Source organism: Syzygium oleosum, unplaced genomic scaffold (genome assembly GCF_021117445.2).
Source record: "Syzygium oleosum isolate NSW1041296 unplaced genomic scaffold, Sole_v2.1 Sole_v2.02, whole genome shotgun sequence".
Classification (NCBI taxonomy): domain Eukaryota; kingdom Viridiplantae; phylum Streptophyta; class Magnoliopsida; order Myrtales; family Myrtaceae; genus Syzygium; species Syzygium oleosum.
In genome coordinates this window covers 17168356-17184078 of record NW_026607486.1, presented here as the reverse complement: position 1 = coordinate 17184078, position 15723 = coordinate 17168356, and the positions used below count along the sequence as shown (strand labels likewise).

Here is a 15723-nt window from a genome sequence, read left to right as displayed (position 1 = left end):
TTTCCAAACGCTCATTTTCAATATATATCGACCGGAACAAAAAGAATAGAAAACAAGCGGGCCTCAGTTGGAAAAAGTACACTTCATCAGTATTCATTTGGCACCTAACTCGCCATTATTAGTTATACCATCATACTTTTTATGTGAATTTTGAGTAGCGATCTCGAATAAAAAATAATGGTTTTGCTCCAAAGTTTCCGACGATTTGCGCGTCATCGAGCAGGTCAAATGTTAATGTCCTTTGTGGTCAGCCGCATATTAAAGTACATGAACTTTCAATTTTTCCTTCATAAGAAAAAAAAAATAGTTCAAATTAACATATAATAATAAAAGTCATCTAAATTTTCTTTTCCCGTTTGTCTTTAGTCCGGGTTCAAGCGTTCATGCTAATGAACCCAGTCTTCCCTTAGGAACAACTTGTGAGTCCCGGGCTGGGCTCGTGGTCGGCCCTGGATATGACCGGCGATGAGCGGGACCGGCCCATAATTAAGCCCCGGACCTATTTGGGCCGGCCCAATCCACACCCCCGCATTCGGGCTGCAGTCCCGGGCCCAGGGATCTCCTTTTTCCGGCCCATTCTCAGCCTCTCGAGCCCGGTAAATCCTCGGCCCGTTTTTTTTTTTTTTCTTTTTCTTTCTTATTTTTCCACGTCGACCGCACGAAGAAGTCGTAAATCCTGTCCCTTTGGCCAAAAAAAGAGCGAAGGTTTCGCAATCTTCTTCGTCTTCCTCCTTCCGCCGCTGCTGCTGCTGCTGCTGCTGCACCTGCGTTCCTAGGGTTTATGCCGCTGCTGCGGAGCAATTGCTCCTCCCGCAAGCCCGCACGAGCACGCCTCCGGACTCCCCGTGAATTCGCTCTCGCCGGGCGTCTCTGTCGAGCGCGAGTTCTCGCGATATGATGGATGGTGCCTTGGCGCCGTAGCTCGCGGAGCCGCCGGAATCGTTCACCGGCTCGTTTCTCACGTTCCGGCGCGGGCTCGGGTGAGGAATCAGTTCCCGCGAGAGAGAGAGAGCATGTATTCCTCTAGAGGGGGTAATGCGTACGGGCAACAATCGTATTCTGGCCAATCTGGGTATGGTCAGAAGGTGAGTCGCGCGAGTCCTCCTGTTTCAAATTCTGCATTTTTGTTCATATCGGTATTGTCTCTCCGTACCTCTTCGTCGTTCTATTTCAAATTCTGCATTTTTTGTTTATATTGGTATTGTCTCTCCTTATCTTTTCGTCGTTCTATTTCAAATTCTGCATTTTTTGTTTATATTGGTATTGTCTCTCCCTATGTTTTCGTCGTTCTATTTCAAATTCCCAATTTTTGTTTATATTGGTATTGTCCCTCCGTATCTTTTCGTCATTCTATTTCACATTCTGCATATTTTTTTTTTATATTGGTGTTGTCCCTCCGTATCTTTTCGTCGTTCTCTTTAATTTGTAATTTGGAATTCGTTGCGTTGTTTCTTGGTTGTTATTTCGGTTGGTTGATTATGGCATGGTGGGTGATGATGTCTCGGACATTGACTTAATTGGTTGGGCAATAATACGGGGGTCGATTTTTCGGCTTCTTCAAGGAGTTAAGGAAATACAAGTTAGTTTCTGGGAATTTTGATCGTGGAATTCCATTGGGATGATTCGTATGGTGCAGGTTTGAATGGCAAAGAGTGACGTGTTTCGGATAGTAGTCAGGACATATTGCCCGAAAGTAAAGACTATCCTCGTAGAGTTTGTCAGAACCTGATGTTTTCTGAAGAGGAGTGCAGGGTTCGAAGGCTCAAAAATCTGTTTTAATTACTAGATTCCATAAATGGGCATAGGACCTTTGTGATGATTTTAGATTTTGTGGTCGCTTTCAATATGGCATTTTGATCGGTCTGTCTAACTGACGAAGTTGTAGAATCACCTTGTAGTTTCGTTCACGATATTGTACTATGCAAGAGTTTCCTTGAATTGGAACTGCTTGTCTAAGGATATGTTAATCTAAGGGACTTTAAACTTGTGTAACATGAAGTTCTGTTGGGTCTAGTCTTATCATCTATCGTTTTCAGATGGGACCTGCATATTCGGGTGGCTCTGCTGGTGGACCTGATGGGGGCTCTCAATTGTCTTTGGCCTCTCAGCATTCATCAATCCGCGGTGCCTTGCAGGAAGCCGATGTTGGTGGATATAGGGCTCATCCTTCAGCTGCAGCTCATTATGGGGGACAGTACAGTTCTGTGTATGGCTCAGCTGGTTTGAGTGGATCTCAGCAGGTTGGTGCGAATTGCATGTGTATCTATTGTTGCTGATCTTCTGAATGATCTCAAGCTTCAGTCGTCCTTCCTATTTGAGGGATTTTATTTGATGATTATGCACCACTGGACAACAGGGTGCAATTTCTCCTATTGCGCTTCCTTGATTGCCATATGAATTCATTGCGCCGAATCCTGAATTTCTCCTTAATTTGTCAATTCATTTCTTGTATATCTTTTTTCCCTTTAAGATTAAAGGCTTTTCCATCTTCTTCGTACTTTTGATTTCCTTTGCTTTTATGTTCTCCGTTATGAAAAGTTCTCAATTTTGTAAGTTGATGTTGTGTTTTATTGTGTCAACAATAACACAGGAGAGACCTTTTTTATGCTCACCACAACGAAGAGAACTTATGATGTCTTAGCTGTATCTTGTTAACACAATTCAGAAAATCTACGATCATTTTCATGTTGCTTCTAATTATTTTAAAGGAGATAATCATTTATGGATGCATTTATTAAAAGAGTGATATGAATCTATTGTCTTATACTATGGCTTTTTCGAAAGAATTCATTGCTGTTAAACAAAAGGGGAAGCATCCCTAGTACAAAAATCATGGACAGACGATTGTTTCTATCAGCTCCTGCATGCCATAAGTGAAACAAAGTTATGGTAATGTACTTTTTTTCTAAAATACTTAAAATCTATAAATGAATTTTCTTTGTTTCTTGTTTCCTTCTTTCTAGGATTTTTAAAGAAAAAATCACCATAGAAGAGTCTTATGAGGGGTGTCAGTAAGATTAAATCAAGTATATATCATAGATGTATCTATAGAGAATTTAATCGTTTTGCCATGTTTTTCGTGAAGTTTTCTCTTGTCTTTACTTGTCGAGGCAGTTGGTCATTTGAATTTCAGCTTAATTAGCGTTGAAGGTGTGCTTTATGATACCGATAGTGCTTGAGTTATTATTTACTTATATTCTTCTTGTTATAGCTTCCGGCACTCAGTAATAAAGGGGCTGGGCAATCTGTTTTAGAAGGTCGCAGCAGCTACACCTCATCTGTACAAGCTTCTCCTAAATTTGCATCCAGTGAATATGTCTCCTCATCCAACCATGGTTATGGTCGAAAAAATGAGGCATTATTTGCGGAAAAAGTTCCTGATTATCCTTCTTTAGAAAGGCGACAGTACACTGCAAGACAAGGTGCCTATATTGGGAGAGATGCGCAGACAGAGCCAACCGGAAGATTCACTGATTCTGTTGGTTATGGTCATCAGCGTCAGGTGTCTTGTTATCGTTGGCTTTCCAATTCTTGCTGGATCAAATAATTTTTTGGTTGCATTGAAATTCAAATTAGTCTCTTGGTGGATTATAATTTTAGAGACTTTTTTGTTGTTATTGCTTCTTTTTTTATGATGAAATTAAAACTTGTCTCTTGCTAGAAAAACAATCTTTGGAGGTTTATTCTTCACTTCTTTCTGTCTTGACAGTCTGAGATGTATGATCGCATGGATCAGACATCTTTACTTCGACAAGAACACTTGCTGAAAGCTCAATCACGTCATTCCACTGCGCTTGATGGAAGCTCCAGGTAATTCTGGGTTACGCATTTTGCATCCACTTAGAGGACATTTCCTTTTTGGTACTTGCTGTTCAATATGCTATTCATTTTCTTTTCATGCTTGGGTCTACTACCCAAGTTCACCCTACTTGCCCATCGACTGAGGCAGTGGTCCATGGTCTGCTCCAAATATTGTTAAGTATGTTGGAAAAATCTGACCAAAAAAAACAGTATGTTCGAGAAAACTTAATAAAATGGTGGAATATTTCTTACACCACTAAGTAGCAACACATTTCTGGCAGACAAAATGAATATCTTGCAGCAAGAGTTCCTGCAAACCGACATCCGGACCAAGATCGTGTGTCTTATGGAGGTAGAATGGATGCTGATCCTCAAAGCTTGTCAATGCTTGGTGCTCCCTCGTACGGTGGACCAAAAGCACCATCAATATTAGGGGCAGCTCCGAGAAGAAATGTGGACGAACTCATTTATGGGCAAAGTTCTTTGAATCCTGGTTATGGAGTAAGCCTGCCTCCTGGGAGGGACTATACCACTGGAAAAGGGCTTCACGGTAGTGAGTCCGATTACTCAAGTAGCATACTATCACGTGGTAGTCATCCTCGGATTGAAGAACACAATGATGACAGGGCTAGTTATCTTCGAGAATTTGAATTAAGAGAGGAAGAGCGTCGCAGGGATCGGCTAAGAGAGAGAGAGAGAGAACGAGAAAGGGAGAAGGAACGTCAACGCGAACGAGAGCACGAACGGGAGTGGGAACGTGAACGGGAGCGCGAACGAGAACGTGAACGTGAACGTGAAAGAGCTCGAGAAAGGGAACGCTTGTTGGAGAAACGAGACAAGGAAAAAGAAAGAGAGCGAAAACGTTTATCAGAGACTGGACGAGAACGGACCCCTCCGAGGGCCTCGAAGGACCGACGAGGTTCTTCTTTGACAAAGGAAGGCAGATCTTTGCGACGAGATTCTCCACACCACGAAGCTTCAAATAGGTGGACCATGATGATTTACTTTGCGTCCTGCTCTAGTCTGAATATATTCCTACTCGGTTTCCTGTGCCTTCATGACTAACTTGCTCCTGTTCTGTCATTCTGAAGGCGTCCTTCACCTGTTAAACAAATAAGGAGAGAATATGTCTGCAAGGTAAAGAAAAGGAACGCAAGGATTGTCTTATTCATCATTCATTAAAGAGATTATCTTCCTTCAGAGATCTGCGACTGCTGAGGGGAAGATTGCTTTTGCTTTGAGATTTCCTGTGTTACTCCTGGCCAAGTGGTTTCTCACTTTGCTTTATCTATTACACAACGTTCTAAACTTGGAATACATCAATTGTTGAAGAATCTGAAGGGACCCTCTCTTCTGAAATGCTTCATCTCTCTGCTTTTCTGGTGCTACTTTGCCGTTCATCATCACTTTACCTCTGTTCCCATGTTTCTTTTTTCCCCAAATCTCTTCATCGTTCCCTCTGCTCAATGCTTTCCAGCCCTATCTTGCGCCTCTCCAGTTCTTATCGGTAGCATCAATTGTCTTTCGAACTAGTTGATATTTTACTGTGGTTTGAATGCCAAGATTTCCACATAAGCTGCTCTTACGCGTTGAGCACATTTGTTCTGGAATTTGGGACTATTCCTTATCTTCCCCTCTCGATCATCATCCCCATAAAAAAAGATATGTGCATATGCGCATGCGCGTGCATATGTATCGATATACTTCTGTATATATCGCGCAATAATTCTTTTGCTACTCCCGACAGAATTAGATATTTATGCTTAAAGAGATAGTGGCAGAGACTAGTGAGCCTCGGATAACAGTGTCTTCCTTATTGGTTTATGGTGAAGAATAGTCCCAGAGTCTAATAAGCCTTGGATAAATTTGTCTTCCTTGTTGGTTTCTGGTGCTGTTTGTTGTATCTTATGAATTAAGCTCTTGTAAATTTCATTTGCAGGTCTACTCATCCAGTTTAGTAGCTGTAGAAAGGGATTATATGTCTCTGGATAAACGCTATCCAAGACTTCTTGTATCTCCGGAATTTTCCAAGGTTTGCAGTTATAATAGGTCTTTCTTATGCTGAGATAAAAAATTTAAATGATGGAATGTGCTCTTACTTGAACCTATCGTGTTTAAGGTGGTGGTGAGTTGGCCTAAGGATTGCCTTAAGCTCTCATTTCATACCCCCGTCAGGTACCTTGTATTGTCTATTCTATTCACGCTATTTTATTTTGCATCTAGTACTTTGTACTGGAAATTGTGGAAGTAGTAATCTTCCATTAGGGTTGCTGTGAACTGTTTGAAAACATTCCTCCAATTATGTGAAGATTTTCTCAAGGCCCAAAGATGGTCGGTTGTCTCTTTATAGTAGGCGTAAATAATATTTTGATGAAATGTAGTATCTTGTTGGCTGGGACAGTTTTGAGCATGACTTTCTTGAAGATGAGAGTGCAGCTGAACCAAAAGAGTTATTAACCAAACTCCCCTCCAAAGACTCAAAACAGCCAGTACGTCGAGATATTGTCTGGAATGCTAAGGTATGTTTTTCCTAGAGCTTTGGACTTGTAGCCAACCTGATGTTCCACTTTTTTTAATTTGAAATGACGATTCCTGTAGTATTTGGCGTACTGCAGTTATTTGAGTGCATATTTGTGCTGTCTCAGAAATACTCTATGTGAAGCCAAGTACCAAATTTTACTGCAGACAGGATGGGTACAAGTAAAGTGCCTAAAGGCTTTATAATCAGTCATTAAGATGAACTTTGCTCGCGAATACTGTTACCTACTTCCATTGATATCTGTGTTTGTGGGATTCATTGAAGGATTAAGTGTGTCAGCTTTGTGATCAAGTACTCAGTTTGCATTTTGACTGGTAGGTATAGAATAGAAATGAGGTCTGCAGATTATTGTTTACTAGTGAAAAAGGACGAAAAGATAAAATCTATTGATTTTAATCAGCACTAATTCCCAGATGTTGGTTCTTGAATCAGGTCATTATCTTGCCAAATTCAATCTTCGTGTCTTGCCAAATTCAATCTTCGTGTGTGATTGATATCTATTTAATTGAAAAATGCTATTTAGTTAACCATCCTTACGAATTTATTAATGTTTGATACTTGGAACTGCCAATGTCAGTATAATTTCTTGCACATTCCCTGTTAGTAACTTCTTGTCAGGATGAAATGATGATACAGTGGATGAGCTACAGAGTTTTCTTGACTTTCTAGTTTATGCAAGGAAAGCAGACTCTGTCATCTCCATTAGCACAATAGTAATATGTAAAAGGGCAGCCTGGTGCACCGTGCTCTTGCTATGTGTGGGGTCCAGGGAAGGGTCAGACCACTAACGTACACTTCCTTACCTTGCAATTGCAAGATGCTGTTTCCACGGCTCAAACCCGTGACATCCAAGTCACAGGGTGACAACTTTACCATTGGACCAAAGCTCCCCTTCACAATATTATTATGTAAAAGATATATTTTTTTATTTGTGATATTGGGGTCAACAATCTTTTTGTCCGAGTTTTTTTGGTTACCATTGTTAGCCATATATTTAATATCTTATAACATATAATACTCATAAGTTGCTGTAGAGTTCCAACTCGCCAATACCCTTTTTGCTACCTGTTTACGTATTATATTTATAGTTACTTTCAAATATATCGCAGTTGCACCTCCTTGCTAGTGTATTTGAGTGTTTCCCTATGCTACTATAAACGAGTTTTCCTTGTATTGGGGAGCCACAGCTATAGTTTCTCCTGAATATATTCAAGAATATTTCTTGTGGCAGCTTATGTCTTAAGTCATTGTTTTCATGGGGAAACGCTTTACATTTCCTTCCACGATTCCAACCTCAATGCAATGCCAACGAATTTACTCTTAGAGCATTTTTTATGTTCATTTTTACTCTTGCAGAATAGGCGGTGTTTTTTCTTGCCTTTCTTCCTTCTCCTATCTCTGTCTCTGAACCACTCTGTCGGTCCCCCTTTTCTTCTTAGATTTTTCGCCCTCTTGTCTTTAAGTTTCACGTTTGCTTCATTGACATCCCCTTTAAATCTGCAATTGCAAGAATCTGTCCTCAATCTACTTAAAAGGAACTCTTGTACCTTAGTCTTAATTCCTTTGACCTTAGAAGTCTCGGTCGGAATGGAATTCGACCATTTGTATCCCTCTTCACATTCAAATGGGGAGACGAACCAATTTACTTTTTGTTGGATTTGATTCCATTTGGGATTGATGGGGGGTCTCATTTGCTGTGACTCTCATTTTTAAAATTTAAGGATCGATGCTTTTGTATTTGCAAAACTTTCTACATTTCTTAGGACACAGACACAGTTCAAATTTCTGATTCTATTAATTTATATTTTTCTGCAATTTGAGAATCTCTTGTGGATTGAACACCCTGTCCCAATTAGTGCTGCATATTTTCCCTAAAATGTGCTGTTTGATGCTGGTGTAGGTGATTCTGATGAGTGGACTCAGCAGGAGCGCTCTGGAGAATCTATCGTCTGATAAAGGCTTTGGTGATCATGTTCCCCATATTTGTAATATTTTAAGGTTTGCTGTTCTTAGGAAGGATCATTCTTTCATGGCAATTGGTGGACCGTGGAATTGTAGTGATGGCAGCGATCCATCTGTTGATGATTCTTCTTTAATACAGACGGCCCTTAGGTTTGTCTTCTCTTTCTTTTGCTTTTTGTTTTTTGGTTTTTAAGATAAATGTGCTTTCTTAATCATTAAATTGCTGTAAATGTTCAGATATGCTAAAGATATCACTCAGCTTGATTTGCAGAGTTGTCAGCATTGGAATCGTTTCCTTGAGGTAATCTGCTATCTTTTTCTTCTTCTTTTTTTTTTTTTTGGCTATTTTGTATCCCACCTAGCCCATAGAATAGGTACCCTTCCAAAAAAAAAAAAAAAAAACCCAAATGTGGGATTCAAACATCCTGAGGTCACATGTGCTTGTAATAATGATTAACGTTGGTCATATCTCATTCTAGTTCACAGCGAACGTTCTTTCAGCCCATAGAGCATGCTTTTGTCTAATCATGTCTGTATATACTAAACGTATATGACTCTGTTTATTGCTTTGTCTGTGTGATCGAGCTTATGTGAACTCTGCTTACTTGTCAAGCTGTGTATGTGTCCGAAGCGTTGGTTTGCCCTGTATTATAGTGTTTGTATGTGACTTTGTGGTTAAACGACAGTGTGTATTGATATATGCCTTCACACATGCATATAAATAAGCATGCATGCATGCATGTATTTGTGGGCGCATGCACTGAAATTTGTTTCATATCTTCTTACATTTTGACATTACAGATACATTATGATCGAATTGGGAAGGATGGCCTCTTTAGCCATAAAGAGATCACTGTACTCTTTGTCCCAGACTTGTCGGACTGTCTTCCATCACTGGAGACATGGAGGCAGCAGTGGTTGGCTCACAAGAATGCTCTTGCTGAGAGAGAACGGAGAAGAAATTTAAAAGATGAGGTTTGAATTTTTTATTAAGGCTGTGGTTTATTAGCAATGGCTTACACAAGACAATCACGACATGAACAGAAGTTGCTTTGCAATTAAATGTCCCGGTCTTTATACATGTAGAAGTGAGCTTGTTGGTGCAAAATCTGGTGTCGTTGGGTGCTTACTGCATCTTTTTGCCTTCTTTAAAATGTTCTTCCACCTTAATACTCATCCGCTAACCTTTGACTCTATCATCTATTCACTTTATTACTACTCTTTTGATTTTATCTTTGTTAATGCTTTATGAGGCTGACTGTCTTTAATATGTTTCCTCAGTTCTCTTTTAATCAGTGGCACCTGTACATCCTGCTGATTCATACAACTATATAAAGAATTTCATGTACGATATAGGTATTATGGAAAAAAGTGAATTGTGTCCTTTCCGTACCAAACCTTTTGTTTTGCTCAGTTTGACCTAGATTCCGCAGTAACAGTTTATTGGTAACTGTTGTTTGAGTGGCCCAAGATAGTAAACTTTCTCAGTCTTTCATTAATCAAACTGAAGTGGTCACCATGTAATGTAATACTTTCGTTGGTGGGTGAAACTAAAAGGACTATGCTATTGTGTCAGTGTTCTGTTGCTTCATGTTTGGACAGTGGTTTGCTGGAGATTGGTATGGTCTTGAATTTCATGGACTCCAACTGAGATCACATACATAACATGTGACTGGCAAGTCACAAGAATGATAGCTTGTTTTTTAGGATTAGAAAGAAAATTTGAACCTGATTAAGCCTAATTGGTCTTTTATTATGGGGCCAAATAAGTAGCACTTTTGATCGAGACATTAGGTTTGGATTTCATCTACATTGTTGATGAACTGATCTGATGTTCCAGTTCAAATACATTGAACTCGGTAAAGTTTTGTCCCTGTAAAGTTTGATAGGGAAAGGAAAAAAGAATTACAGCTTTAATTGCTTCCTGAAGTATGAAAGTACCATCGTCGCGTTTCCATTCTGATTCAGATGTGCCGTTTGGGTCACAGTCACAGTTAATTGCATATTTAAGGATCTTAATCCTGGTGGTGGAAGTTAGCAGTGTTGACAGGTTTTGCTCTTAGTTTGGTTTTGTCCAGTGGGCTCCATCCATTCTGTATTTGATGCCTGTTCATTTGTCCAATTAAGGCTAGTTGACTTAGCATCAGTTTGAAGAGGCAGTTATGATAAATGCATAGTTTTGCTCGTGTAGCTTGATATGTGAGTTTTTAGCGTCTTTTATTCACCAATTATCATTGAAGTTGAACATGAGTCTTTTATTGGTATTCTAAAATCATAATTTTATTGCAGAGATCTGGAGATAGGATGGAGGGGACCAAAGGTGAGTGAAATTTGCTAAAATTCCCTATGTTTTCACATGTTTCGCTAACATGCATGCTATTGTTTTTCTTTTGTCTTCTTAATAGAAAAGGGTTTAAGTTCCTTAAAAGATTCAAATATGGTTGGAAAATCTGAGAAAAACATTGACTCTGGGACTTCCGGAGAGAACGGGAATGGTGATCAGAAAGATAAGGATGCTGTTTTTGTCCAAGGAGGTGAAACTGAAGAAAGGAGTGGCAAAAATGAGAAAAAGGATGCGGATGAAACGGCTGAGGTTGACAAGGATGCAAAAGTAAAGGAACCAGGAGAAACCACTGGTGCTCAGGCAGCTGGTGCTATCAAGACTGGGAAGAAAAAGATTATACGGAAGATTGTAAAACAGAAGGTTGCAGACAAGAAGGCTATAATGGAGAAAAGCGATGGTAAACTGAGTGACAAGCTTGATAAGGATGCTGGAGATGGTAACACAAAATCAGTGACGGCAAGTGAGCAGAATGAACCATCTATTGGTGTCAAAACTTTTATCAGGAAAAAGGTGGTAAAGAAAGTTCCCCTGGTTAAAGAAGGCATGCAGTCTGAGGTGAAAGCTGAAATGGAGACAGATTGCACTGAAGGGGAAACTCAGGAGAAAACTGATCCTGATAGTGCCATCATCGGGCAAGATAGTGGTGCAAAAACAACCATAAAGAGGAAAATAATTAAGAAAGTACCTAAGAAGAAGGTGGTTGATGGGGAAGCCAATGTTGCGGTGGCTGATTCTAAGGGAGATGATGAACAAATAGTTGTCAAGGAAGGGAAAATGGATAAGCCTGTTGGCGACACCGAAAGTCAGGTGAGCGAAGTGAACAAATCGAAGAGGAAAGTAATTAGCAAGAAAAAGTCGCAAGCATCTGTTCCTGAGAAGCAGAATACTTCAAAGACTTCAGCAGCAGCAGAAAGTGTGGTCAATGGGGAGGAAAAGAAGGATGAAAAGGGAGTTGAAGAGACAATTGGCTCCAGCACTAAAGCTGAGGGCAAAGCTGAGAAGCAGAAAGCTCCTGAGAAAGATGTTCATGATAATAAGAATTTGAAAGAGGGGGAGTCGAAGAATGATAAGGAGAAAAAAGACGCAAATCAGAATGATGAATCTATGAGAAAATCAGATGAAGATACAAGGGCAAAGAGAAAGATTGAAGAACCTCCCCGCTCAGGCCTGCTTCTACAAACAAAAGGTCCCAAGGGTTCTAAAGTAGGTTGACCCTGAGAGTTTCTTATTATTATGATTGCTATGTATGTTTTGTATCTATGTCAACCATCAGCTTACCTTCTGGTACTTTGTGCTGTTAATTGTTGCAGTTGCGCTCATTATCACTTTCGCTTGATTCCCTGTTAGACTATTCTGACAAGGATGCCGAAGAATCAAACTTTGAGGTGAGCTCCTTGGCTTCAACATGTGACATCCATCTGATCTGCCTTTGTGTACGAGTTTGGACTAACAACGGTGTTGTGTTCTTATTTGTACTAATTCCTTTGATGCATGAGATACAACAACAATATCAATTCTTTGTTTGTTGTTGTAGCTTTCAGTATTTGCGGAATCACTTTATGAGATGCTCCAGTATCAGATGGGATGTCGTCTCTTTAACTTTTTGCAGGTATGTTTGGACGAGTCCTTTGCCTTTTCCACCTCTGGTCGGAATAAAATGCATGAGCTGAATGAATAGCTAAATGTTCTACTCCTTTCATTTATTGATTTCAAATGAAGAAACTACGTACAAAATTTATTACAAAGAGAAATGAGCGCAAGAGGAGGCGAGAAGAAACTCAAGAGATAGGAAATGACAAAAAAGCACCGAAACAATTGAAGACTCTTGAACTCTCTCCGAAAAGCAAATCAGCTACTCCTGAGACAGCTGATGTTTCTGCTAAACTAGAAGATGAAAAGACTAAGGACAATGTTAATGATGAGAGAATGAATGAAGGAGCAGATAATAATGAGGATCTAGAGGAAGATCCTGAAGAAGATCCCGAAGAGTTTAATGAAATGGAGGAAACAGCATCCCAACTCGACACTTCTAAAGAGGCAAGCAAAGCTTTCTTGTTATGCTTGTTTGTTGCTTGATCTGAAATTAGATGATTGTTCTGTGTAGACAAGTGCCTTGCATCCCATTACTTCAATATTTGGATATTTTTTATACACTTGTCTAATTGCTTTCTAGTTTGATTCTTGAAGGCAACTGAGCAATTGGAGAGTACTGATGTCAATACTGGGCCTGAAAAGGTTGGTGGGGACAAAGAGAGTGGAGCAGAGGAACCAGCGAAGGATAAGGAATTGGCACAGGACAAATCTAGTGCGACAACTCCGAGGTATAAGCCAGATCATGATACTAGCGCACCTGGAAAAGTAGAGGAAGTGGGAACAGGGATGAGACAAGCGGGTGTTGAGGATAGTGTGGTCAATAAGGAATTACTACAGGCATGTCCTCCTGCTCCCTCAGTTTTTTTGTCCACTTTTTGCTTAGCTCTTCGAGTGACTTATTCTCTGTCGGTTATTTTAATTCTGAACAGGCTTTCAGGTTCTTTGACAGAAACCGAGTTGGATACATACGGGTGCGTAGAAATTCTCCTTTCCCTTGTTACTTTATAATTCATCAGGGAGAGTAAGGAGCTGTCTTCCTTCTTTCAGGTTGAAGATATGAGGTTGATCGTTCACAGCTTAGGGAAGTTCCTATCGCATAGAGATGTCAAGGTAAGAAATTGCATGCCATTCTTTTTGATGTGGGGATTTGATTCCCCTTTTTTTTTTATTTCCCTGGTACCGTGTGTTTCAGGCTCAACCAAATGATTTTTTCTTTTGTTTCTTTCTACGCTTCTCCTGAATCAGGAACTGGCGGCGTGCGCATTCTGGGAGAGCAATACCGGAAGAGACGACCGCATTCTCTACGAGAAGCTTGTTCGAATGTCTGATGTTTGAGACCAAGGAAACTCTTCTTTCCATCGTTTGGGAACTGTTTCGAGGTTTCTTCAGGGGTGATATAATCTTGAGCTCTCAGGATCATTTGTTAATTGCCTTCGAGGTTCCGCCAATTTTTATTCGCGATCGAATAATGTAGTAAGGCCATTATATTGTGTGATTTTTCATCTCTTGATTAACGGCGGGTACAACTCGTATAGCTGCGGATGTTGTGAGGAGTATAGGGCAGTGTATCTGAATACTACTCATTCCTGATGGGCTCTTGAATTGGCCGTCCAATGGCAAGCTAGTCCCTCTAACAAGAGCTTGTCCCGGATTTCACCTCCTGTAGAAAGTCGTCTGGACGGGACTGTGAACATCTCACGTGAAAAATCCGGTTCCAAAATTGGTCAAAATCTCTAATAACACGATAGTTCGGCGCTTTTGTGCGGGAGACCGACTTCATTATTTCTTAGATGCAATGAGGTATTGGCAAAGTAGGAAGTCTTGTTTCGGTAAACTGACCTTCTACTTACGCGACTTTTTAATTTGTTGGTATCTGAATTTTGGTCCGAAGTATATTGTTGCTCACGAATTTTTAATTTGTTCATTTTAATTTGTAGACTTTCGTTAAATGTTAAACAAAGGACATGTATTGTCGCGAACTTTTATCTTGTATGGTTTTTATTTTGTTAAACGAGAGATTTCATTCATTTCTCGAAGGTACATAAAGGGCTATCAAGCCTGGCAAATCCCAAATAATTGTGGAACAAAGCAAATGTTAGAATGTAAATAACAAAACAGAGCTTGTAACTAGATGAACAATCTCATCCCTCAAGAAAAATTTTGCCATCATTCAGCAGTTGATCACTAGATTCAATGGTAAGCACACGCCGAGATCTCTCACTCCATTTATATTTCTTACGATGTGTGTTTAGATTCAATGTCCTCATAACAATCGCCATGCGGAGATTTATATCTGTAAGGAACTCTCAGATTTATATCTAGATCTAATTTTGGAGAGTAAAATCCCTAGATCTAAACTTAAATCTAAATCGGAAGAGGAAAGTGGCCTAATTTTGGAGAGATTGTAAAGCCATGTCACGAACATTCTCCTCGGTGGCTGTCGACCGGACAAATGGCCCAATTGGTTTCCACGTTCATCAAAGATCAGCCGTAGAAATTTATTCACATGCACGAACTTCCAAAATAGATATGGAGATAAAATAAAAGACAATCAAAGCAAAGAAAAAGAAATTCAAAGACTAAATAAGCTCTTAACTTTAGAAATAGATACTGAGAGCCTACATGAGAGCTTCAAAAGAGGAAAGAATTTTTGTGAGACGAGGGGGTTTGCCGACAAAGAGAGAGAAAAGAATGAAACCCTAGCTAAGACAGAGATCTTGTATGCTTTTCCTTGGCCCAAAAACTTGTATGCTTAAGAAAGCAGCGGAAACATAATTCTCAGTTTGGCATTGTTCATGAGTTTCTCTTGTAATGAACCTGCTAATTGCTAGCAACTTAACAATGTCGATTGTTATGAATATTAAGCCTTGTTTTGTTACATATTCCTTTCTTCTTCGAAGAATATGCTATTTCGGAAACGCGATTCTCGATTTGGCATAATACATGCCTTTCTCTTGTAATCAATAGCCTGCTAATTGCTAGCAACTTGACAATGTCGATTGTTGTGAATACTGACCTTGTTATGTATTCCTTTCTTTATGGAAGAGTCTGCTATTTCATCTCCCTTTTGAGTGCTCTATATTTCATTGTCCTTCAATTACAAACGATTATAGAACATCGAAGTGGAGCAGACGCCACCGTCCCCATTCTTTATGAGTATAGTTATGTTTTTAATTGCCTCGTTCTTGCAATTGTGAACTTTCTTATGGTGTGCGTTTCTTTGCTTCTGTCGTCTGGAAAACTTTTGAGGCGTTTTTTTATTGCACCTTTTGCATCATCTCTTTTAGTAGTTTTTGCTTTTGAGAGCTTAGATCCGGCAAGTCATATGATTAACCAAAGGTTATGTGATCTTAATCTTACCCAACGAGAGAATTCGATAGCCAAATTCTACATAACCATCAAGATTGACTCCAATAATTACATGTATAATAACATAGAAATCGCAATTCCAGTAAGGTAAGATATGGTAACTCCATACAATGTT

At 39.7% G+C, this 15723-nt stretch overlaps 1 protein-coding gene across 1 annotated transcript; it reads left to right on the top strand.

Annotated features, from left to right (window-relative positions):
• Positions 1–690: 690 nt before the first annotated feature.
• On the top strand, positions 691–13753 carry LOC115677525 (protein SHORT ROOT IN SALT MEDIUM 1). The gene is made up of 21 exons (XM_030600732.2): positions 691–1085; positions 2037–2240; positions 3212–3502; positions 3710–3810; positions 4083–4787; positions 4893–4938; positions 5741–5833; positions 5921–5976; positions 6203–6320; positions 8241–8452; positions 8540–8603; positions 9104–9277; positions 10592–10622; positions 10708–11849; positions 11957–12031; positions 12181–12255; positions 12366–12683; positions 12834–13076; positions 13169–13210; positions 13287–13349; positions 13485–13753. The coding sequence occupies exons 1-21, from the start codon at positions 1014–1016 to the stop codon at positions 13572–13574; spliced, it is 4215 nt and encodes a 1404-aa protein (XP_030456592.1). The 5' UTR covers positions 691–1013; the 3' UTR covers positions 13575–13753.
• The last annotated feature ends 1970 nt before the right edge of the window (positions 13754–15723 follow it).